Genomic DNA, 25,379 nt, shown 5'->3' on the forward strand with positions numbered 1-25,379 from the left:
GAGTTTTGGAGAGAGATTTTCGTAAGCAAAACGCCGGAAAATTGCTGAATAGCTGCGAAACTTCGAAAATTCATAACTGGAGTTCTGGACATCCGATTTGAGTTCCGTTTGAAGCGTCGGAAAGCTAACGAGATGAACTTTGCTATAAAAATGGTTGCAACAGCTGTAAGATAATTAATTGTGACAGGATGACGTTGGTAAGAGGCGAAGTTACGGTTACTCTTGTTCTTATAACTAGACTTGTTTATTGGTACTGCACGGGATGTCAGTGTCAGTGTTGACTGGATTGAAGGAATAATTAGAAGGTTGGTTGAGGAGTAATTTTAAGAATTGGATTTAACCATTTGAGGAGTTTTGGATGTATCGTATAGAGTGTCGCTGCATGATGTCAGTGTTGCATTTTTCGGGCAATGATTGGAAAACTCATATCTTGAGTTTCGAGTGTCGGATTGATGTGCCGTTTGAACCTACGAAGAGGAGGGATTGTATTCTAAATTATGGGAGAGTTATAAATACAGTAGAGGTGATCCTATGAGAAGATATTCTGAATTCGGTTAAGGAAGAGTGAAATTTGTTGAATAAGAATGCTTACTACCGTGATTGTTGGAAACAAAATTGAGTGTAACATGTTGTTGATGAGATGTTCGGTAATAAGGATGGTTTGAGTGCCGATGAATTTTAGTGAAGATTGAATTAGTAGCAAAGATGGAATAAACTTTAGAACTCTTGGAATCGTATTTGTGATGGCAAGGTAACAATAAGTATAAAAGAAGAATTGTAGGAAATTTCTAACATTTGTTGACGTGAGGAAGACTTTGTTGAGATTCCGAGTGGGATGATATTTGAACGTGAAGGATGTAATAGAATTTGGATTAAAACCACAAGTTATGAATGTTGTGCTATTGTGTTGCGTAAGAAGTCTTTAAAATGTCGGTGCTAATGATGAATGAGTTGGATTTAATTGGAAAATTTAGAGACTTGAGTTAGTATGTGAAGGCACTTCTAATAGTGTTAGCTTGGGTATGCTAAAGATGACTAGTGGTATTCTTGACGAGATTAGAAAAGGTCAGAAAAATAATGTTGAGTTGATCGATAGGTTAACTTTGAATTACCAAGGTAAAGGCGGTGAATTCAGAATCGATGGGAATAATATAATGAGGTTGAGTGATTGGATTTATGGTTCTGATGTTTTGAGCTTCGGAAGAATATCCTAGAAGAAGGACACCGTAGTGGATTATTGAACTATGACGATGTTAATGAGTTTGGTGCAAACTCGGAAATGGACACTATTATGTAGTAACAACGGTTTATGCTTAAATATGATTTTTAACTATCTATTGACAAATTGAGGACTTGATCACCCTTAATCTCTTGTTGGTAGTAGACGGAAATCATATAAATGAGATGAACTTGTTTTGTTACCTTAATGGTTTAAGATGTGATGAATACTAAGCCGTGAGGATAATCACTCACTATGTTGTGTGAACTTATGAAGAAGTGAATATGGAAGAGTGCAACATGGTGGATGGTGACTTAAGACGGGCAATCAGAGTCGCGCAGCGAAAGTGTGATGTGGAGAATGTTATGAGTACTACTCGCGGGAAGTAAGGAATTAATATGTCGGAAGCCTACATAGAGAATATGTCTTGATCTATATGTTGGATTTAGAATCCAGTGGATGTAAGGATGTCGTGTCGGAGAATTATAAATCTTTCGATTAATTGCCGAGATGATGAATATGTTATTATGGTTGTACGTAGTTAACGAGTATGTATTCGGCGAAGTTAAAACGAAGGATTGATAATATATGATGCTGTAATAATTTTGTGTTGTTATTGAGGTGATATTGTAAATTCCATATATAATGAGGAATTACACTCTATGAAGGACGGAGTTGATTTGATTCTTAGTAGAGAGCGTGACTTAGTTGAGCTATTTTGTAAGCGATGGTATATTGAGGCTGATGAGTGTGTACTTGTTCTGATGGTTAGGATGTTTAAATAGAGGAAGTAAATCAGGAATTGGTTTTCGTTGTAGGCGAGTAAGGATTGTTAAATGGTAGATTAGTACCATGAATGATGAAGAATGATTCTTAAACGAATGAGTAAAGAGAGTTGGAATCGGGTAAAACTCGGAAATCTATTTGGTAGAGACGATTGTGATGAGTAATCAGAGTAGTGCAAGAAAAAAAAAAAAAAACGGAATGTAAAGTGTTGGATAATTGATGGCTTGACTTAAGAGGAGTCAGATAATTGGAATTCAATGGTATAGGAATATGAGTATTGAGTTTCTTGAAGGAAGCGGTTGGTGAAAAGTGTAAGTATTACCTTATCGCTTAGATGGAAAAGTGTGTCTAAGGTTGGTATGTTTGGTAGATGGAATGCATTACTGCAGTGTTGATCAGTGTGATCATACTATGGATTGTGTAATTGTAATTCTCGTTTGTTGAGCGTATTGTATAGGTTGTACCTCAATGTTCTGTTTGTTAACCTTTTGGAGATATAGCGAGTGGTATACTTTTGGATAGTCAAATGCGACGTAAGAGCTACGATTGAATGGGTGAGATGTGTTTCCTGTTGGTTATGTCAGATGGATTTTGAGGATTGACCGATGGTAATGTTAATTGGGAGCTGGAGAGTCAGGTGGAGGACTCTTATACGAGCTGGTTACTTGAGGTATGTTTTCGAGGACGAAAACTCTTTTAGTGGGGGAGAGTTGTAACACCCCATATTTTCTAATTTTAATTTAATCGGAAATTAAATTATTATTTGGAATTATTCGGTATTTTGGTGGAATTATTTAGAAAGAATTATGAAGATGAGCTATTGGGCCAAGTGTGGTGTTAGTAAAGAGGGGGTGCTATGTTAGTAAAGCCCTTTACTAATTAAGATCTATTTTTCATAAAAATAAGGAATTGAGGAAAAAAAGAAAATAGATGTGGAAGAGGAGCAGAAGAGTGGAAGTGCTGATACGTGAAAGAGGAACGGAAGAGGAAGAGGGCTAATCAAGATCCTTGGCTAAGGTAAGGGGGGACTCTTCCGGTTAATATCTTTTATCGTATTATAGATGATGGGACTGATTTAGATGCATTGTTTGTGTCAATTGGTTATATGTTAGGTTGGGGTTTTGGGATGATCTTGATGGGAATTGTTTGACGTGATGAATTGTATGATTATATGGCTGTTATGATGATTGAATGATCCTCTTTGTGTGTTATATTTGTGTTATAACATGTATGTGGCTGATATGGTGGTATTTGAGGTTCATGATATAACGTGATTTGGGTTTTGGGGATTTTGGGATGAATCCCGTAATGCTGTCAATCGATGTGAGATCTCTGGTTTTTGCCAGTTCGCGCCGCGATGGTGGGTGCGCGCCGCGAAGGCGGAGTAATTTGCTCGTTCCGCGCCGCGAACCTGTGTTTGCGCCGCGAAGGCGTGTTTTCCATTCGTTACGCGCCGCGGACTGTGTGTGGCGCCGCGTGCTGTAGTGATAACTGTTTTCGTGTAAAAAAAATCAAAGATGTGTAACTTTCAAACCGTAAGTCCGTTTTAGACGCCGTTTTGGACGTTGTTCCGTAAATTGAATGTTCTATCATATGAAATGAATAAAACAATAATAACTTGATTTTATTTTAAAAAGTATCATTTTCTTCAAATGTGGTTTATCCTGGTTTTGCATAGTTGATGAGATGCAATGGCTGTGGTGTGCATAATTGAATATGTGCAATGATGTATGTTGTGATAATGTGGTTGCTTCTGTTAATTGTGCAAATGGGTGTTATTGTTGTTGCACTGTATGATGAATGATTTACCTGTCATGATGTTGTGGTTGTAATTGGTGTTTGTTATACATATATTGTTGATGTAAAATATGTATTTTATTGTGGTTGAGAAATAGCATAATTGTGTATGGCTATTGACTATTGTGGTGGTTGATGATTATGACATTTGGTTGATTTATGTGGGTGATAAGCATGTTATGGTTGATACATGCATTCATAATCATTATGTGGCTGATCCTTGACGATGGTGGATCAGTGGTAGCTAATTCCCATTGTGTGGAATTAGTGAGTGGGTGTTGCCGTATCCTTGACGATGGTGGATCGGTGAGTTGGGTTATCCCAGATTTTGGTACCACATGCATATAGTTGCATTTGCATTAGGTTACTTGTGTTATTATAACATGAATGGAAGATTGTCCAATGTTATAATATGTGATGATTTGTGTAATGGTTATGATTTGTTTGGATGAATTATGGTGTTGTCTCTTGGTAATGTATTCTATTTGTTGTTGTGTGTTGACGCGTACTTCCTGACAATCTGAATATAATGAAATTGGATGAATAATGTGACTATGATGTGTTATTGTTTATGATTCGATAACATTTGTTAATTGTGAATGAGACTCACCCTTACTTTGATGATTTCAGATTGGCGAGTAGCGGCTTTTGGCTCGGTGAGGATTAGCTCATGAGTCAGTCGGTTTAGTTGTTGTGTCGGTGTCATGCTCTGATATTGTAACACTGGGGGAACGCTAGTTTAGAGTTGATGATGATACTCTATTTTGTTGTTATTGGAGTAATTTTGTGAGATATTGCATAGATGATGTTATGCTTATCTGTTGATTAATTTTCCGCTGTATAGAAACATGATTTTGTTAAATGGATGATTTTCCCCTAAGTGAAGCATGACAATTGATTTATGATTATTTGTTTTAAATTGGAATTGTGGCACCCTTGTTTTCATGTTTTACTCTGAATTATTTTATTAATTTCCGCGGGGTTTAGAAGGGTGTTACATCCCTCCTAAACGACTCTCTAACAGAAACTTCTTGGTCTATTGCTAACCTATACAAACCCGAATATACTTTCTTCAAACTTCTCCCATCGACCCAAGGATCTCCCCAAAAACTTGTATGCGCTTCATCTCCAATTTCTCTAGCGAAATTTTCCTCGAACTAGTGCCCTTTGAAACTGCCCTCCCCAATATCAACCATAACGACTTAAATCTGTCTACCCTGCCCGCTTCTTGACCAAAACCCCCATACTTAGCATCTAAGATTCTGACCCACATCGAACCTGTGAAATCAAGATTCTCAATGGAAGATCTTTTGTTTTGATGAAGACAAATCATACATGACAAGAAGGAAAAGATGATATTCAAGATAAAGCATCATGTGTAAAGACTTTGATTCAAACTATGGATTATTTGGAATAGGTATAATCATAATTATCAATTACTTAAAGTCTTAGATGCTCAAAAATCAAACCACAAAATTGCATAGCATACTCCTTCTTAAATCTCAAGTTTCATAAACAAAAACTGCATTTTCACCTAGTGTAAATCGATTTACACTTACTGTAAATCGATTGCTTGCTGAAGGTTTTTACATGCGCTTCTGTTTTTGCTTGTGTAAATCGATTTGCACAATATAGCAATCGATTTGCACTGAAGGTTTTTTTGAATTTTTTGACTGTTAGAAGTTGTGCAATCGATTTGCACAAAGGTGCAATCGATTGTTTGCTGAACGTTTTTGAAAAACAGCATCTTTTCATTACACCTTCTCAAATACCTTTTCATTAAAACCTTTCCTTTAATCTTGGCAATGGTTCATGATTAAAATACAGAAACTTGTGATATTTCAAGAGGTGTTATGAACATCTATATATACTCAAAATTTCAAATTCATTCTTCACCTCTTCCAATCAAAAACTCTTAGAAATTTTCAGAAATTCACATTGTTATTCTTCAATCTTTTTCAAGATATTTTCTACACACTTTCATATCATCCAAATCAGAAAATATTTTGAGCAATCTATTACTTTAAAGAATTGTGAATTATTAACATTGGAAGGGAAGATCAATCAAGAGATTGATACATTGTTCTACTATTCAAACTCTTCTACAAAATCAAATACTTGTTGTATTCTTGTTATCCAGGATTGTTGGAAACAAGTTAGACACTTTGAGAGGATTGTTCTCATAAGTGGTCTAGTGAAAAATCCAAGAGGATTGTTCTTGGTCCAAGAGGATTGTTCTTGGTGTTTGGTTAGGCTTGTACAAGATACCAATTATATTGAAATCTCTTACTGCGTAAGGGGACTGGAGTACTCTCGGTTTGTGAGGGGAACCAGGATATATCCTTGTGTCATTTATTTTTCTGCACTTTACATCTTTTAGTAATATTACCATAAACCAGAAAAATAATTACTTTACACCATAAAACCGAAAAAGTTATAAAGTACCTAATTCACCCCCCCCTCTTAGGCATATCTGATACTTACATTTGGCATCAGAGCAAGTTATAGGTAACTTGTTCCTAAAGATCCAGAATGGCTTCCGCAAATCAAAGACCGGTTTTCAAAGATGGTGGTTCTAACAACAAGCCTCCATTGTTTTGTGGTGAATATTTTGACTTTTGGAAAATCCAAATGAAGGCTCATCTAGAAGCACAAGGAGAAGAAGTTTGGGAGGCTGTCCTACAAGGTCCTCATGTTCCTACAACGGTCGTTAATGGTGTTGGATCGGAGAAACCTAAAGCGTCATGGGATGATAATGATAGAAAAAGGGTTCTTGCTGACAAAAAGGCGATCAGTCTTCTTCATGGTGCTCTTAGTATGGATGAATTCTTCCGAATATCAACATGTACAACATCAAAGGAAATTTGGGATACTCTTGTAGAAACTCATGAAGGTACCGCTGAAGTTAAAAGATCAAGATTGAATACTTTAAGCCAAGAGTACGAACTGTTTAGAATGAAGCCTGGAGAAACTATTCTCGATTTGCAAAAACGATTCGTACATTTGACAAATCACTTGAAGGCACTTGGTAAGACTCTTACTACCGAAGAACTTAATCTTAAAGTGCTCAGATCTTTGACAAGGGAGTGGCAACCAAAAGTGACGGCGATATCCGAAAAGAAGAATTTATCAAAACTTACTTCCGCAACACTATTTGGAAAACTTCAAGAATATGAGACAGAACTTGGAAGATTGGAAAAGCATGAGAACTTAGAGAAGAAATCCAAAGGCATTGCATTAAAAGTAGATTCAAAAGAAAGCAAAATGAAAGATGCATCGGATGAAGATGAAAACTTCTTGCTTCTTGTAAAAAGGTTAGGCAAATTTTTTGGTAATAAAAATAATATTGATAATGCTAACTTTGTCAAAAGGAAGAAATTCTCAAAGCATAAGGATAAAGAAGCATCCACTTCATCACAAGAAGTAACATGCTATGAATGTGGAAAACAAGGACACATAAAGCCGGAGTGTCCAAAACTTTCTAAGAAGAATGGATTCAAAGGCAAGAAGGAATTCAAAAAGAAAAGGGCCTACATAGCATGGGAAGATAATGAAGTAAGTTCTTCATCGGACTCCGATAGTGACGAAAGTGCAAATCTAGCATTGATGGCATCACACCACTCCGATGATGAAGAAGGCGAGGTTAGTTACGATGATTCTCTTTTTAATAATGGTGCACAAGATGCAATAAATGAATTGTTAAATGAGTGTAAAATTCTCTATAAAACTATCTCATCTCAAAAGAAGATAATATCATCTTTAGAAGAGAAGGTTAAGATAATTGAAGAAGAACATAAAGATGACAAAGAAAAAATGATTAGTGTTCAAGAAGAGAATGTTGCATGCAAAAATTGTGAATCACTTTCCTTCCAAATTGTTCAATTAAAAAGAGTTCTAGAAAGATATGAAAAGGGACAAATTGGATTGGAAAATGTTCTTAGAACACAAAGATACTCAAATGATAAAAGTGGACTTGGCTTTTCAAAATTTGATCAACCAAGTTCCAATAAAACTATATTTATCAAGGCTAGTGACCAACCAATTCAAGAGAAAGTGAACAAGCCTAAAGTAGTTCAACATTATCCTAAAAGGAAGAACTTTGTTAAGAAGAAATCTTATCCTCCTAGATATAGAAGTAACTTTGAACCTACTTGTTTTTATTGTGGTATTATTGGTCACACACCCAATGCTTGTTATGTAAGAAACTTTAGTGTACCTAGTGGACATTATGTATGGGTGAAGAAAGGAACTAACTATGATGGACCCAAAGCCACTTGGGTACCTAACAAACCTTAATTTGTTTTGCAGGCTTGCTTGAAGACCACTTCAAACCTATGGTATCTAGATAGTGGTTGTTCAAAGCATATGACGGGAGACCTAAACCAATTTTCAGATCTAAGGTTAAAGGCCAAGGGTTTTGTCACTTATGGAGACAACAATAAGGGAAGAATTCTTGGCAAAGGCAAAGTTGGTGCACCACCTTTCACATCCATTGAAGATGTTCTTTATGTTGAAGGACTAAAGCATAATCTTCTAAGCATTAGCCAACTTTGTGACAAAGGCTTCAAGATCAAATTCACTAAGGAAGAATGCTTGATCATCGATGAAGTCACCAATGAGGTAAAACTCAAAGGTACAAGAATTAATAACATTTTTATGATTTCTTTAAATGATTTATCTTTGAAAGTAAAATGTCTTTTAGTAAACAATAATGAATCATGGTTATGGCATAAAAGAGCAGCCCATATTCATATGGACCATTTAAATAAATTAACCAAACATGATCTTGTTATTGGCCTACCTAAGATAAAGTTTGTCAAAGATAAATTATGTGATGCATGTCAAAAGGGAAAGCAAACCAAATCATCTTTCAAACCAAAGAATGTGGTGACTACAACAAGACCACTTCAATTGTTGCATATGGATCTATTTGGTCCATCAAGGACAAGAAGCTTCGGAGGTAATGTATACGCTTTAGTTATTGTTGATGATTATTCTAGATATTCTTGGACTTTGTTTCTTGTGCAGAAAAGTGATGCTTTTAGAGCCTTTAAGAAGTATGCAAAACAAATCCAAAATGAAAAATCATTAAAGATTGTATCCATAAGAAGTGATCATGGTGGAGAGTTTCAAAATGCATCGTTTGAAGAATTTTGTGAAGAACATGGTATCTCGCATAATTTTTCAGCACCAAGAACTCCACAACAAAATGGAGTAGTTGAAAGGAAAAATAGGTTTCTAGTGGAACTTGCAAGAACAATGCTTAGTGATGCAAATCTTCCTAAATATTTTTGGGCGGATGCGGTTAGTACGGCATGTTATGTTGGAAATCGAGTAATCATTAGACCTATCTTAAAGAAGACTCCATATGAACTCTTCAAAGGAAGAAAGCCAAACATTGCTCACTTTCACATTTTTGGATGCAAGTGCTTTGTTCTCAACAATGACAAAGACAATCTTGGTAAGTTTGATGAGAAATCCGACGAAGGTATATTTCTTGGTTATTCTCTTTCTAGTAAAGCATATAGAATTTATAATAAAAGAACTTTAACTATTGAAGAATCTATGCATGTATCTTTTGATGAGACTAACACTTCCAAAGAGGAAATAGTTGTTTGTGATGATGATGATCCTTTAGATTTACCCCCGGAAGAACCTTCAAATGATACAATTGTGAAGGCACTGGAAGAACCTTCAAATGATATAATTGTGAAGGCACCGGAAGTACAACAAGAAAGTGTTCAACAAGAAAGTGTACAACAAGAATCAAACACCAATGATTTACCAAAAGAATGGAGAACTCATAGAGATCATCCTATTGATAAAGTTATTGGTGATATCGGTCAAGGAGTTGCAACAAGATTAAATCTCAAAGATGCTTGCTTACACATGGCTTTTGTTTCTCAAATTGAACCTTCCAAAGTTGATGAAGCCTTAGGAGACGATCAATGGATAAATGCAATGCAAGAAGAATTAAATTAATTCGAGAGAAATCAAGTTTGGGAACTTGTTCCTAGACCAAGTAACAAACACATCATAGGTACTCGATGGGTGTTTAAGAACAAACTTGATGAGAATGGTATAATTGTTCGAAACAAAGCAAGATTGGTGGCCCAAGGTTACAATCAAGAAGAAGGAATCGACTTTGAAGAAACATTTGCTCCGGTTGCAAGGTTAGAAGCTATTCGTCTTTTACTTGCTTATGCATGTTCTTTAAATTTTCAGCTTTATCAAATGGACGTCAAGAGCGCATTCTTGAATGGCTACATCAATGAAGAAGTCTATGTCAAACAACCCCCCGGATTTGAAGACTTCAAGAATCCTTCACATGTCTTTAAGTTGAGAAAGGCTCTTTATGGATTAAAGCAAGCACCTAGAGCATGGTATGATAGACTTAGCAATTTTTTGTGTGAAAAGGGTTTCGAAAAGGGTAAGGTTGATAAAACTTTGTTCATTAAGAAAATCAAGAGTAACACTTTATTGGTTCAAGTCTATGTTGATGATATCATTTTTGGATCGACTAACAAAGAAATGTGTGAGGAATTCTCATTGATGATGCAAGGAGAATTCGAGATGTCTATGATGGGAAAGATGAACTACTTTCTTGGACTACAAATTAAGCAACTCAAAGATGGAATCTTTATCAATCAATCCAAATATTGTAAAGAACTATTAAAGAAGTTTGATATGGACAATTGTAAAGCAATGAATACTCCAATGGGCTCCGGTACATATGTTGATCAAGATGAATCCGGTACTCCAATTGATATTACCAAGTATCGAGGTATGATTGGTTCTTTATTGTATTTGACGGCAAGCCGTCCTGACATAATGTTTAGTGTTTGTCTTTGTGCTCGCTTCCAAGCAAATCCAAAGGAATCACATCTTATGGCAGTTAAAAGGATCATGAAGTATCTCAAAGGAACAACCAAAGTTGGCTTATGGTATCCTAAAGGTAGTGTTTGCAATTTAATTGGTTATTCTGACGCGGATTATGCAGGATGTAAAACTGATCGTAAAAGCACAAGTGGTACTTGTCACATTCTTGGAAATGCATTAGTATCATGGGCTTGTAAAAAGCAAGCATGTGTTGCTCTTAGTACGGCCGAAGCAGAATACATAGCAGCGGGTAGTTGTTGTGCACAAATTCTTTGGCTTAAGCAACAACTTCGTGACTACGGACTTGATCTCGGATGTATTCCTCTTCGATGCGACAATACAAGTGCTATAAATATTACAAAGAATCCGGTTATGCATTCAAGAACCAAACACATAGACATTCGACATCATTTTCTTCGCGATCATGTGCTTAAAGGAGACGTTGAAGTCACTTTTGTAGATACTCATAATCAACTTGCAGATATCTTCACCAAGCCTCTTCCAAAAGAATCGTTTTATAAAATTCGACGAGAGCTTGGAATTTTAGATGAAGGTGATATTTAAATATGTTCTTCATTGCCATAAATCAAAGGTACACACTTATAATCATTCATGTGTGTCAAAAAAAAACATGTTTTATTTATGTTTTTTACAATTTCTTTATGGACAAATCGATTGGTTGCATATGCAAATCGATTGCATATTGAAACAGTAAGGTCTGTTCTAATTTTTATGCTATGCAAATCGATTGCACCCTTGTGCAAATCGATTGGTTGCTGTTTGTTTTGGTTTTTTATGCTTTCTGGTGCTATGCAAATCGATTGCACCCTTATGCAAATCGATTGGTTGCTGTGTATCTTTTATTTTTGCACTTTCTGATGTTATGCAAATCGATTGCACCTTTGTGCAAATCGATTGCACCTGTTACGTTTTGCCATTATGTTGCTTTTATGTTGCTTTTAATTTTGGTCAGAATTTTTAATTCTCTTCAACCCACTTTTCCACCAACTCTTCCACCTATCCTTGACCATTTTTAATACCCAATTATCACTCTCCCTTCCCTATCTTATCTCATTAAAATCTATCTTGACCAAATCAATTATATAAAATTCCTTCTCTTAAACCTAACACTACACTTTGTCAAAAATTCACTCTCTCACTCAAAGCAACCCTAAAACGAAAATACTCTCATCCATGGCTTCAAGACAAAAGAGAAAAGTTTCAGACCAAAGCAAGGGCAAAGGCAAAGCTTCTTCATCATCCATGGTGAATCCTTTACTCCAATATCTCACCATTGAACAAGAGGAAAGGTATACAAAGTTCTTTTCAAGCAAGAATGTTCAAACTCCAAAATATGGTATTCTCTCTACCTTTCCTCAAGAATGCTTTTCTTTTCAAAATACCTTGACCTCTTATGGTTTGGAACCGGTCATATCTTCATTCGGACCATACTATCCGGAATTAGTGAGAATGTTCTTTAGTAATATGCATATGGAAAATGGAAAACTCATTTCTTATGTTGCTGGAAAAAGAATTTCTTTAACCTTCAAATTACTTGGTCGCATTTTGAATATCCCTAGTAGTGGTAGCTCTCTCTATGACCCCGAGGATGAAGCATGGGCTGATTTTAATAAGAGAAACTTTTACTATAGTATAGGAAGTATGACTGAACAAGAATTTCATGCTAAAAGAGTTAAGGGACTAGGTGGGGTTGAACCATCAAGAGGTTCATGGTCTGCTGGAATTTTCTATATAGATGATAGGTTGTTTCACTACTTTATGGTCTATATCATGTTTCCTAGGGCTGGAAATCATTGCACTGTTACGGAACTTGAAATGCAACTCTTGTATGCAAGGAAAAACAACATTGAGGTTAATTGGGCTCGGTTAATTATGGTTCATATGTTGAAGTTTAATCATAAGTCCAAATTTTTACCATATGCTTGGTTTATAACTCGGATCTTGGAACACTTTGAGATAGATTTTGATGGCTATGAAGTTTGTCTTATGAATTCAAATAGTAATAAAATTACTATTAAGAATGTTGATGCACGGATGGGTGTTTTATATAATCCGGCCACAAAAACTATCACTTACATTGGTGAAGATGTTGTAGAGAATGAAGGAAATGAGCAAGAGGTTGAAGGTGGTGAAGAAGATGCTCGTCCCTCACATGATTCAAACGGTCCAAGCAACCAAGAACTCTATGATTTCATGACTTCACAATTTGCTAACCTTAACACCTCCATCAACAACCAATGGAACTCAATCAATGAATCTACCACAAATCGGATTAATGAGTTTCGCCATGATGTAAACCAACAATTTTCCTATCTCTATTCACATCTTTATATCCCTCCTTATGATCCGACCAACCCGGCTGCACCTCCTCCACGATATACCGAACCACCTATTCAACAAGATTTCTTCAACCAAGGCCCTTTTGATTTCAACAACAACAACATGGACCAACCTTAAAGCCTATCTTTGTTATGTCTTATGGTCTTTTATGTTATGTCTTATGGTTCTTTATGATTATGTCTTTTAAAATTATGGTCTTTTATGTTTTGTTCTTGTAAGGTACTTAGTACCATAGCTACTTTATTTTGCACTCTTAGTATTATGACTTATCCTTGTTATGCTTATTTTCTTTAATGAATGAATGTTTGGTGTTCTATATATCTCTTATATTTTCATGTATTTTTTTCCATCTTTCCCTTCTTTTTGATAATGTCAAAGGGGGAGAAGGAAGTTACACCTATATGCTTGTATTTCCTTGTTGTTTTGTTTAAAGGTACAAAATTCAAAATTTTCATCTCAAAATCATTCAAGACAAAATACTCCTAGATTCACATATTGAGGGGGAGTTATATATCTTAAAGGAGAAGCTTTCCGGAAATAACAATGCATTAGTAAAGATTATTTGTCATCATCAAAAAGGGGGAGAATGTGAAATCAAGATTCTCAATGGAAGATCTTTTGTTTTGATGAAGACAAATCATACATGACAAGAAGGAAAAGATGATATTCAAGATAAAGCATCATGTGTAAAGACTTTGATTCAAACTATGGATTCTTTGGAATAGGTATAATCATAATTATCAATTACTTAAAGTCTTAGATGCTCAAAAATCAAACCACAAAATTGCATAGCATACTCCTTCTTAAATCTCAAGTTTCATAAACAAAAACTGCATTTTCACCTAGTGTAAATCGATTTACACTTACTGTAAATCGATTGCTTGCTGAAGGTTTTTACATGCGCTTCTGTTTTTGCTTGTGTAAATCGATTTGCACAATATAGCAATCGATTTGCACTGAAGGTTTTTTTGAATTTTTTGACTGTTAGAAGTTGTGCAATCGATTTGCACAAAGGTGCAATCGATTGTTGTCTGAACGTTTTTGAAAAACAGCATCTTTTCATTACACCTTCTCAAATACCTTTTCATTAAAACCTTTCCTTTAATCTTGGCAATGGTTCATGATTAAAATACAGAAACTTGTGATATTTCAAGAGGTGTTATGAACATCTATATATACTCAAAATTTCAAATTCATTCTTCACCTCTTCCAATCAAAAACTCTTAGAAATTTTCAGAAATTCACATTGTTATTCTTCAATCTTTTTCAAGATATTTTCTACACACTTTCATATCATCCAAATCAGAAAATATTTTGAGCAATCTATTACTTTAAAGAATTGTGAATTATTAACATTGGAAGGGAAGATCAATCAAGAGATTGATACATTGTTCTACTATTCAAACTCTTCTACAAAATCAAATACTTGTTGTATTCTTGTTATCCAGGATTGTTGGAAACAAGTTAGACACTTTGAGAGGATTGTTCTCATAAGTGGTCTAGTGAAAAATCCAAGAGGATTGTTCTTGGTCCAAGAGGATTGTTCTTGGTGTTTGGTTAGGCTTGTACAAGATACCAATTATATTGAAATCTCTTACTGCGTAAGGGGACTGGAGTACTCTCGGTTTGTGAGGGGAACCAGGATATATCCTTGTGTCATTTATTTTTCTGCACTTTACATCTTTTAGTAATATTACCATAAACCAGAAAAATAATTACTTTACACCATAAAACCGAAAAAGTTATAAAGTACCTAATTCACCCCCCCCTCTTAGGCATATCTGATACTTACAGAACCCTTTTCGTTTAAAAATCTCCATCTCCATTTCTCTAGTAGGGCTAAATTGAAAGCCTTTAAGTTTTTAATCCCCAACCCGCCCCCCTCTTTCTCACGACATATCTTATCCCCTTAATCCAGTTCACTCCTAATATTCAACTATATCATTGGAGACATATTCAAAAATCAGGTTCCAAAACTAACCCGTAAAAAGACTTATTTAGCGAATGGTCCTCCTAATATTTTTCATCCACACTTTTGTTCCCACCTTTTAACGTATATTAATTGAAGCTGGCGTGGTATTGCCACATAAATTTTTGAGGACTCAGCGTACATGTGGCAAATATGCTGACATGGATGTCACGTGTCAATTTGCCACCATTTTATTTTATTTATATTCATTAAATTTTTAGCGACGAAAATTCTCTCTCTAGATCCGTCGCTAAGACGAACATTTACATAAACCCAGAAACAATAGCTAATTCGTAGCTAATGCATAGCTAATTCAAAAAAAAATAAAAAATTCTTATGATATACACTTCATTTTTCATGAAATTTTATAACATTATAAGGATCTCTTCAATAAAAATTGAAAATTTTGTGACTTGAGATGAATTAAATATGAATTTTCTTAAATGTCAACTTTCCTTAAACTAAAAACAACACAAACGTTGACATGTGATTGAATTTTGAGCTAATAATTTGCAAAGATTTCTCTCATAACACATAAAAAGAATCTGCAAAATTTCATTTTGTTTTGAATAAGTCTTTATTTATTTTGATTTTTCAATTGAAAGACCTATAAAGTGTAATACCCCGTACATGTATGTTTAGAATAATACGTACATGACATTAATTTTGGTACTGAAAATATATATCACAAATGACTACATGATATCAAATTCAAGTACAATACAAAATATAAAAACATATAAGTACGGTGCATAGAATACAAATAATATCCCAAAATACTAGAAGAGTCCAAAATATGATAAATCATTTTATACAATTTAAAAGTGACATTTATAAATTTAATTAGAAAATATTATCTTAAAAAATAAATTTTTTGTTAAAAGTTTTGAGTTATAGTTATTTAAATATAATTTTTTGTGTGAAATACAATAATATAATGTAATTGAGAGTAATATATGATAATGCTCCCATTATGGAAATGTCTGAATCCATCCTCCGTTGCAATTGCATCACACCATCATATATTCATATATGTAGTTGAATGGAGGGAAAAAAAACACACGGAGGGGATTGCAGATTGCTAAGATCTGTGATCATGTAAGTGAGTTGGTTTTGATTCTAAATGATATTCGGTTGGTCATTCATGTTTTGTTTATAGTGTGAGAAGCCATTTAGCACCATGAAGAGATATGAATATGATAGTTTTAGTTGAAACATGCGTGATGTGGACCAGCTGAAACTAAATTAAAACTAGTTTGGAGTCCACATCTATTGATTTGATGCAATGATATCACTTTACTTGCCTCAATGCTTTAATAATCTTATTTTAATTCACATTTTAGTTTTTTATTTTTGAAATTTTTTTTTATCAATATAATCCACTTTTTTCTCCTTAATCTTAATCTCAATATACCTCATTTCCACCATGTATTCTAATATACTTTCTACGTGTTAAAATCAGTATCATTTTACCAAATAAAATTTGTTTCAATTCTAACTTGTCAACATAGAAATGAATTTTTTTTATATAAATTATGTCATTTAATTATTACTTTTTAGGGTTAAATATATAAAACCCTATAATGTTAGCGAGTTTTGTTTTTAGTCCCTGGAAATTTTTATTTTGCAATTAGTCCCTTGTAATTTCTAGATTCTTTCAAGAACCCCCTGACTGCCACATAGTAGAAAAGATTCTCTCTTGCTGCCTACGTAGTCCACATGGAGTTCTCATTTTAATTTTAAATTCCACGTGAAATAAATATATATATATTTTTTTAAAAAATAATTTATTTTTAAATTTATTTCTAATATTTTTATTATGAACACCCCCTGTAACAAAATTATTAAAAAAAATTAATTTTCTTTAAAAAAAATTTTAAAAAAAATCCACGTGGACTGCCACGTATGCAGCAAGAGAGAATCTTTGCTGCAATGTGGCAGTCAGGAAGGTATTCGAAGGAATCTGGAAATTACAAGGGGGGATTGCAAAAAATTTTTTTGCCAGAGGTTAAAATCAAAACTCGCTAACATTACAGGGAGAATTTATATATTTAACCCTACTTTTTACAATACTTTTAATATCTTATAAGATTAGTTTAATAAAAATGAAATATCTTATGATAATATTATATTTTTTAATATCTAATTTGTACGCTGAAGTGTAGTTATCATTCTCTTAGAATTCAAAAGTTGCACTTCCATTATCTTATTCTCTTCATGACATATGACCACAATGACCGACTTGCTTCCAAAAATCGATAAAAACCTTACTAAGATCCACCTTATTTGTCTTGGCTAAGGGGAACAACAATTTCCCCTCTCCAACATCTCTTTCTTTGCTACAACAGATAGATGAGCTATTCTCTTTGCAAAAATAAAAATAAATGGTTAAAAAATAACATAACACAAATGGGAATAGATGATAGAAATACACTCTTATCCTCCAAAACGCCATAAGCGTCGGAGGATCACCCTAATGTCTCATTAAATCCCTCACACCTAGAACATAAATTTTTTCTAAGAAGTCAACTTCGTCCTTTTTGCCTCAATAAGCTAATTGAAATCTTAGCTCGTGGTCGATAGGAGCTCGCTCGTCCAATAAAGAATATACCTATGGGTACCATTTTTCTTAAAGATAACTTCTGAACAATGACACCAACCTCGAACTCTAACAAAATTTTCCTTTCAACTCTTATAGTTTTAAGAGTATGAGGAAAAGACCCCTTTGTCATGAATGACACTTACCGAGACCCAGTCCACTATATTAACTCCCTTTATCTCATAGATAGAGAAGAATGTGACATAGTAGGCATGATGTCAAATCCCTCACAAAGGATTTCAAATCCTTGGACAAAGCCTTAACTATTTGGATAAAGCTCGAAGGGGTGACATTGACAGACTTCAAGACATTGGTTTGAAAAATATTGAAGAAAATTTTGACTCCAAAGTCAATTATCATGCCTGTATAAAAATAGAATTATTCACTTTTTACTCTTTGAAGTTCCCATATGCAAGCCTTTTCACCTACAACACAAGGCTCTAAAACTACATCAACTTCAATTTTGATATTTGATATATGTTTACTTGTCTAAAAATGTTGGACCCACGAGTCATCATTATATAGTGAACCACCGTTCACCACATCATCATACAAGGAAGCAATTCTTAAAGTTGAAACCTCCTTAATTAAGTAACCTAGTTGATCTTAGGGAAGAATATACCATGATAGCATCATTAGCGTTAAGATCATTTTTACCCAACCTATTGCTAGATAAACTCAGACTAATAGGATAAGCTCAGACTATTTAAAGAACTTTGCCCATACACACCTCATGCATTGGTGAATGTGTGATACAAGGATTTTTATTAAAGAATTTCACCCCTACATGCCTCGTACTTTGAGGACTGTATAATGCAAGGTTTTTTGTTAAAACACTTTGCTTATACGCACCTCATGCTTGTGGGACTGTGAAAATTTAGAGTTTATTGTTCAAAGCATTTCTCTCATACACACCTTGTTCTTGGCGGACTATGTACCAATATATTCATTATAACATAATTTTACTTAGCATTAGCAAGCCTGTCCCTTTAAAAAGAGATCTCACCAAGACCTTGGAGAGTACTTGATGGAGGACGAAAAGACTCTTGTTAACCTCGCGTAGGATCGATAGAGCTTGATATTGGGGGTGAGATCTCTCAAACATAAGGTTAGCTCAATCCTAAGTGAAGAGACCAACTCGACTTTGCTGATTCAACAATGACTCTGATAACGACATTCGTAGGAGGTTTTAATCACTTAAAAAAATCAATTAATAATAATGTAATTTCTTTTTTTTAAAACAAACATTTTATATATTTTGAGACAAAAATAATAGTACTCCCTTCGGTCTGAATTATAAGCAAATATTCTTTTTTTAGATTCATTGAGTAATGAATGTATCTGGTCTACATAAAAGACCAGATACATTCATTATTCAATGAATATAAAAAGAGAATATTTGCTTATAATAATGGTCAGAAGAATATATATTTAACGGGAGTTAGTGAAGATAGGACATAAGTATGGTTGAAGCCAATAGGCGCGTGCTCGCTACCCTAGAAAGTGAAAGAATATGCGTAAAAGTTGCATGACACGAGGGTGGCGAGCATGATAAGGTGTGAATTATGCTGTTTTAGAATCTACTTTGTCCCCATCCTTTTGGAAACCCAAGTAGTCTTAATTTAGCATGGCTAAATAATTTATTCATTCATTTCATATCATCCTTATCATTAGCTTTATAGAAAATAATCTTAATTAATAATCTATTTGGACGGTTTCAATTCAAACTCAGAGCAGTTGCTCTAAATTTCATTGAATAGGTGAACTAAACATTTTAATTTAATGAATAAAGAAAAAATATATGATGCATGGGGCAGAACCAGAAGCCCACGACCACTAATTACTTTCTCTTACACAGTGTACAAGAATAATATATTTGTCGTTGTATTCTAATTTGCATTTCTAATTTGCATCAGCAGCATAATTCAACTATAATTTTTTGGCTAGGCCGGTTAGATAAATAATCTCAATTAGTGATGTAATTACCTCAAATTTAAATTATATATGGTAGGACCCTCACCATTTCAGCATGGTTTTTTTTTAGACTTGTTATTCTTACACTTAATTATTACACCGTATTCTTACACCATGTAACATATAACAAAATATGTGTTAATTATGTATTTAAAAAATTAAAAAATAATTATTAAATATAATTATAAGAATCAAACAGTATAAAAGAATGGTGTAGTTGTCAATGTTAGGAATATCTTTTCTGTTTTTTTTTATACAACTTCAGCTTACTATTTCATATTTCGTTCAATAGAATGAAATTAAATCGGAAGATAACAAAATAGAATGAAGCGTGATAAGAAAAAATAAAATAGAATGAAGTTTATAATATAAGTCTTCTATTTTTATAAGATATGGAAACATTATTTAAACACCCAGATTATTTATATAAAAAAGAAAAAAAATTAAGTAATATGTTTTTTATTTATTTATTTTTATAAGTCAGATATATTGCAAAGAGAATTAAGGGTTTTCAACCTGATTACAAATAAGAACGAGACAACGCTCGACAAAAAGAAATATTACTAACCAATTGCAACTCAAGATAAATAAAACAAAGGATTTTTACTAAATTCATAGAAATTATAATTTGGATAAGTAATTTTTCTGATGAACAACCATCTCCAAACCAACGCTTTAATGCTCCACACGAGATCTAGGACATTCCAAACATCGTTTCTAAAAATAATACCCTTCCTCAAAATCCACATGCTCCAACACGTGGCCATCCATAAAATGTCCGCCTTTCCGACCTTCATCTTGACGCTAATACAAAAAGATCTCCACGATTAAAAAAAACTCTATAAAGCACTTGAAACAAGAATGCTTCAAACCTATCCAATCACCAATCTCCCTCCAAATGACACAAGAAACAATGCAATCCAACAGAGAATGTTTCAAAGACTAGTAAAAAATCCCACAAAAACGCACTTACGATCTCCATTAGGAATAAAAATACCCCTAGAAAGGAGAAGGTCTTTGGAAGGAAGCCTATTGATACAACATCTCCACGCAAAAACTTTCACCTTAAGCGGAATATCCCCCTTCCAAATTAGCTCAAGAGCAAAATCGATTTTGTTTAACGGACCAAACGGAATACAGAAAAATTCAACAAACAGTAAAAGCTACGAACCGAAAACTGGCCGTCCACAGCTGCCCCCACGAAACCGTGTCCCTCCCGTTCGCCTCCGCCTGAAACTGAAGCAACTCTGCATACAGCCACTGCCACTGAACTTCTTCGGTCTGCAGTAACAGCACTGAATCGCTCTGCTGGATGCCGCCCACAGCAGACTGCACAATCGTATCTGGCAGGCCCAAGTTACCCACTGCCACAAATTCCCTGTCCACCCTCCCATACAAGCAAGCGACTGCAGCGTCCTTCAAATCTGAAAAAGAAAACAGTAAAGGATATCTAGCTCTTAAACTAGAATCCTCCATCCAATTGCAATGCAAAAAAAAAAGTGGAGAAACCGTTGCCAACACAAAAGCGACAATTGTCCACGAAAAATTTCTCCAAATCTTTAGTACCAATAATTGATAAATCTCTCCACCAAATCGAAACGTTACCTCCCTTCTCATGAGAACCACCGACATTCGCCATTTTCAAATTTACATCACTGTAGCGGGACTTTAAAATCTTATACCACAAAGCGTCAAAGTCAACCAAAATCCTCCTCCTCCATTTTTGAAGAAACACCACGTTGAAATCATCAATCCTTTTAAGACCAAGCCCTCCTTAATAATTTATATTTAGATTTGTGACCAACTAAGAGTATTCGTATGAATTTATATTCTATTGCTTAAATTACTTCAAATATGTTCATATAAAAATATTTAAATATGATGGAAGAAAGTGAAATAAAATATACTTAAAGTATATATAGTATGAAGAGAAGTTCGCCATAAACAGGATGCCATGAAACTTCAATAGACTGCTAGCATGGATAGAAAAGTATATGCAGTGTGAAGAAAAGTTAGTCGCAAATAATGTTATATATGGAGGAGGAATTGATAGGATTGAAGGAAACAAGAGGTCCCTCAATGAAGGAAAGGGCGGTGTTGAGAGAATGGTCTGCATAAATGAAAAAGACTATTGATCCATTTAGAAGAAGAATAGATGAAGATCGTCCCTCTTCAATAAATTCAGAGATTATACACCTTTGAATACTTTAAGGGGAAGCATTATGCTAGAATACATTTACACTGTTAGGCGAGAATATAAAGTATTCAATTGTTTAGGAGTGAATAGAGTTTTGATAAACCTTTTACGAGAGTTTGAAAAATAAAATGATTTTGTGCGGAGGAAGATAATTTTAGCTTATAAAAGAAATTAAACTCATCGATTGAAATTCGCACATAATGAATTAAACGATACACACAACACTAAAGATAGAATCAAAGACTTAACTAAAATATACAAATCAATGCAAAGTTATTGAATATATAACAAAACTACATAAGAAATTTATTTGTACAATATCAATATTAGGTGAATTCTACAATCACAATTTTCAACTTAATTTTCTACAAAACAAACTTCAATGTCGATTCTAACAAAACCCACACTTTAACAAATTAATCACTACAAAGGATATATTTATCAACATACGATTCTATGAAAGCAATAAAGAACAACCTAACATGCCATTTCTATTAAATTGAGAGAGAGAGAGAGAGAGAGGTACATCGGAAATTATAGTGATTCAATTATCGTCCTCGCTAAGGTTAATCCACTATTCAATGCTTGGCCATCAAAATTACAGTCTTCTAATATTATTTGTGAGGAATTACACAAGTTTCAATACAATCACAATATCTAAATAACGCCGAAAATATAAAAATCTTCTATCTGGGTCCCTTAATTCGTACACAATATTCAACAGAATTCTTGTGAAATCTTTACACGAGAAGTCGCCTTGAATATTCTTGTTCAAACAATCCTGCTCCAAAGTCTCTGTTCTGCAACGATCATTCCTCAATCCTACCGGTATCTTGAGGATTGGTTTATCCGAAGATTGAGAAGAACTAGGCTTCCACACAACATTACAAAGGTAAACCTAGAGAAAAGAACCTCTTTTTTTTCCACTGGAATTGTTGAAACCAGCCACAACATCACACACCTTGCAAACATCTTGAATCTTAAACAAATCATCAAAGAAGCGTTATACATGATCTCTTACGGTTGAAAAGTTTGAGTATATGAGGTATATAATTTTTTTTGTCTTTTTTCTCTTACGGTTGCCAATTTATACATGATCTCATATGTTCGGTGTCTCTAAGTATAATTGATATGTCATTAAGATCTATGTCACTTGGTTTATTTAAGCCAATCAATAGTAATCAAAACCATTACTTCTCGAGTGAAGATCCTCTCCATTTTTCTCTTCTCTATTTTGTCAATCACCAAAGTTTTATAAATATAAATACAATAATGTGACATTTGATGGATCCACTTATTTTTAATATATTATAAATGTCTTAAAAACTAGAGTAATGGAGAGGAAAAATGGAGAGGATCTTAGCTCTTCTCTACCTAAGACCAGCAATTTATGATTGTTAATATACCTTAAATGCTCTATTTGCGTATTAAAATGTATTAGTTAGTAGTAAGATACATTGGCCGAGGACTAGTATGTTCAACTTGGTTTGTTTATGTGATCTATCTCGGTCCTGCCTCATAGGACGCCTTGAAACCGAGACGGATTCTACTAAGTATGGGTTTAGATCCGGCCCAAATCATCAAATTTGTACACCCATAATACCTGAAAAGCTATTTGGATTAACAAAATGTCCTACATTTTTCAACATGGTGAATCCAAGGCCACATAGTTTTCATAGAGTAAATACAAATCAATCTTAACCTATACTATCAAACTAGTTTTATAAACTAAAAGATGCACTTTTAATGTCACTGTGAAGCCACTTGACTTCCTGAATCGTTGCAAGGTTCTATCTTCAATGCTTTCCTCTTGCGACCATAATCTGATGACAACCTACAACCACACCAAAATTAATAAAGAACTTAAAACATTGAAATATAAACTTGAAATGGTTGTTATATATGGCATAACTACATACCCTAACTGTAAGCAAGTATCTGAAATCTCTTCATCCTCAGAACCTGAATTCAAAACTGGTTTTGGATCCAATGAATGATATTCAAGCAACTCTGTCTTTCTTTTCTTTTCTATCTCTTCAAGCTGTTTCCGAAGAGCTTCATTCTCCATCATAGCCTTTTGCTCCTGCTTATCAAGAATTTGTATCATTAAACTAACACCTATAATAAAGCATAGTTGAAAAGGAATGTGAGTTTATCAATCTCTTAAAATCATGAATAATAATGTCAAGTACCTGTAATCTGGATCTCTTAAGTTGTTCAACAAGCATTTGTTCCTTCAACATTATAGCTAATGTTGGTTAATTGAACTTTGTAATAGACATAAATGCATATGAAAGCACATGGATCAAACCATTGATAACCAGTTATTCAAATTAATATGTATTACATTGTACCTTCTTGTTTTTGACAGCTAATACCCCTTCACATAGTTGATTTTCGAGATGCTGCAGTTCTTTAAAGCTCAATCCATCAAGCTCCTTACCGCTCATTCTTCTGCACATCATCAAAAACAAAATCTAAAGAAAACTAGAAAGGATGTAAAATTTCTTAGAGATAGTTATTTACAATTTGAGTTGGGCACGCACAATCTTAAAAATTAAAATCAACTTGTAAAGCGAGAGTTGTGTCATACATTAGAATGTCATTGTAACAACTTACAAGTAAGCTGAACGAAGTTTTGTTATTTCTTCCTGCAGAAGGGTAGTATCAAGCTCCACAACCTATTATACAAAAACAAACAATTCTTAAGAGGATGGAATAACTAAAAAAAGGTAATGCCTTAAAATACTAAGTTCATGAATCATACTTGTGCTCTAGGTTGTTCAGTAGGTTGCTGTTGCTGCTGTTGTTCTTCTTTATTCAAATCAAGACCTCTAGTATCATCATACCTTGAAAGGGTATGCTCCATGCTTCATCAATAAAATAAAATTTTATAAAATACATGAAAACATAAATGGTTAATCAAATAAACCTAATTTTATTTTACGCATAGAAGCAACAATGACTGAATCTCTTTTTACGAATAGAAGCGACAATGCCTGAATCTACAGTCTAAAATAAACCCCGCAAAATGCTATTTCCCTGGATTTTGTTTCCTAATAAAACTTCATCACATGATAAAAGATGTAAAGGTATAAAAAAGTAATGAAAAATTTGAAAGAGTAATATAATTTTACCTTGTGCTTGAAAACTGATAGAGTTTGCCAGTGGCAGAATAAATCAAAACAGCAACCTCGGCATCACAAAGAACAGACAACTCTTTGGCCTTCTTAATCAAACCATTGCGTCTCTTTGAAAATGTAACCTGTCTGTTATTCAAATTCTCAATCTTCTTAATCTCAATTTTTCCTCTCCCCATCCTCTTCCTTAAACCCAACAAAAAACAACAACATAGAACAAAAGATAAAGGTTTTGATTTTGTTGTTGTAACTTGAAATTACCAAAGATGGAAAGTGTGACCAAAATTAGTGTTGTATAGGGAAAGGTTACAGATGGATTACTATGTGTGGCAATATTCCTAATATGGTATTCTATTTACTTTTTGGAAGTAGGTAAATACTAACTTTAGCAACATTTCTATAATCTATATCAATGCCAATATTTCCATCGTACTAGGATTCTCTATTTCTAACCAACC

The 25,379-nt window shown here is 34.0% G+C and overlaps 1 protein-coding gene across 1 annotated transcript; it reads right to left on the bottom strand.

Annotated features, from left to right (window-relative positions):
• Positions 1-23,420: 23,420 nt before the first annotated feature.
• LOC131600009 (agamous-like MADS-box protein AGL18) lies at positions 23,421-25,100 on the bottom strand. The gene is made up of 7 exons (XM_058872244.1): positions 24,919-25,100; positions 24,549-24,651; positions 24,401-24,462; positions 24,136-24,235; positions 23,974-24,015; positions 23,701-23,864; positions 23,421-23,615 (listed from the first exon to the last, which is right to left on the bottom strand). Exons 1-7 carry the CDS (start codon positions 25,098-25,100, stop codon positions 23,531-23,533), a joined length of 738 nt encoding a protein of 245 aa, XP_058728227.1. The 3' UTR covers positions 23,421-23,530.
• Between the last annotated feature and the right edge of the window lie 279 nt (positions 25,101-25,379).

Source organism: Vicia villosa, linkage group LG4 (assembly GCF_029867415.1).
Source record: "Vicia villosa cultivar HV-30 ecotype Madison, WI linkage group LG4, Vvil1.0, whole genome shotgun sequence".
Lineage (NCBI taxonomy): Eukaryota > Viridiplantae > Streptophyta > Magnoliopsida > Fabales > Fabaceae > Vicia > Vicia villosa.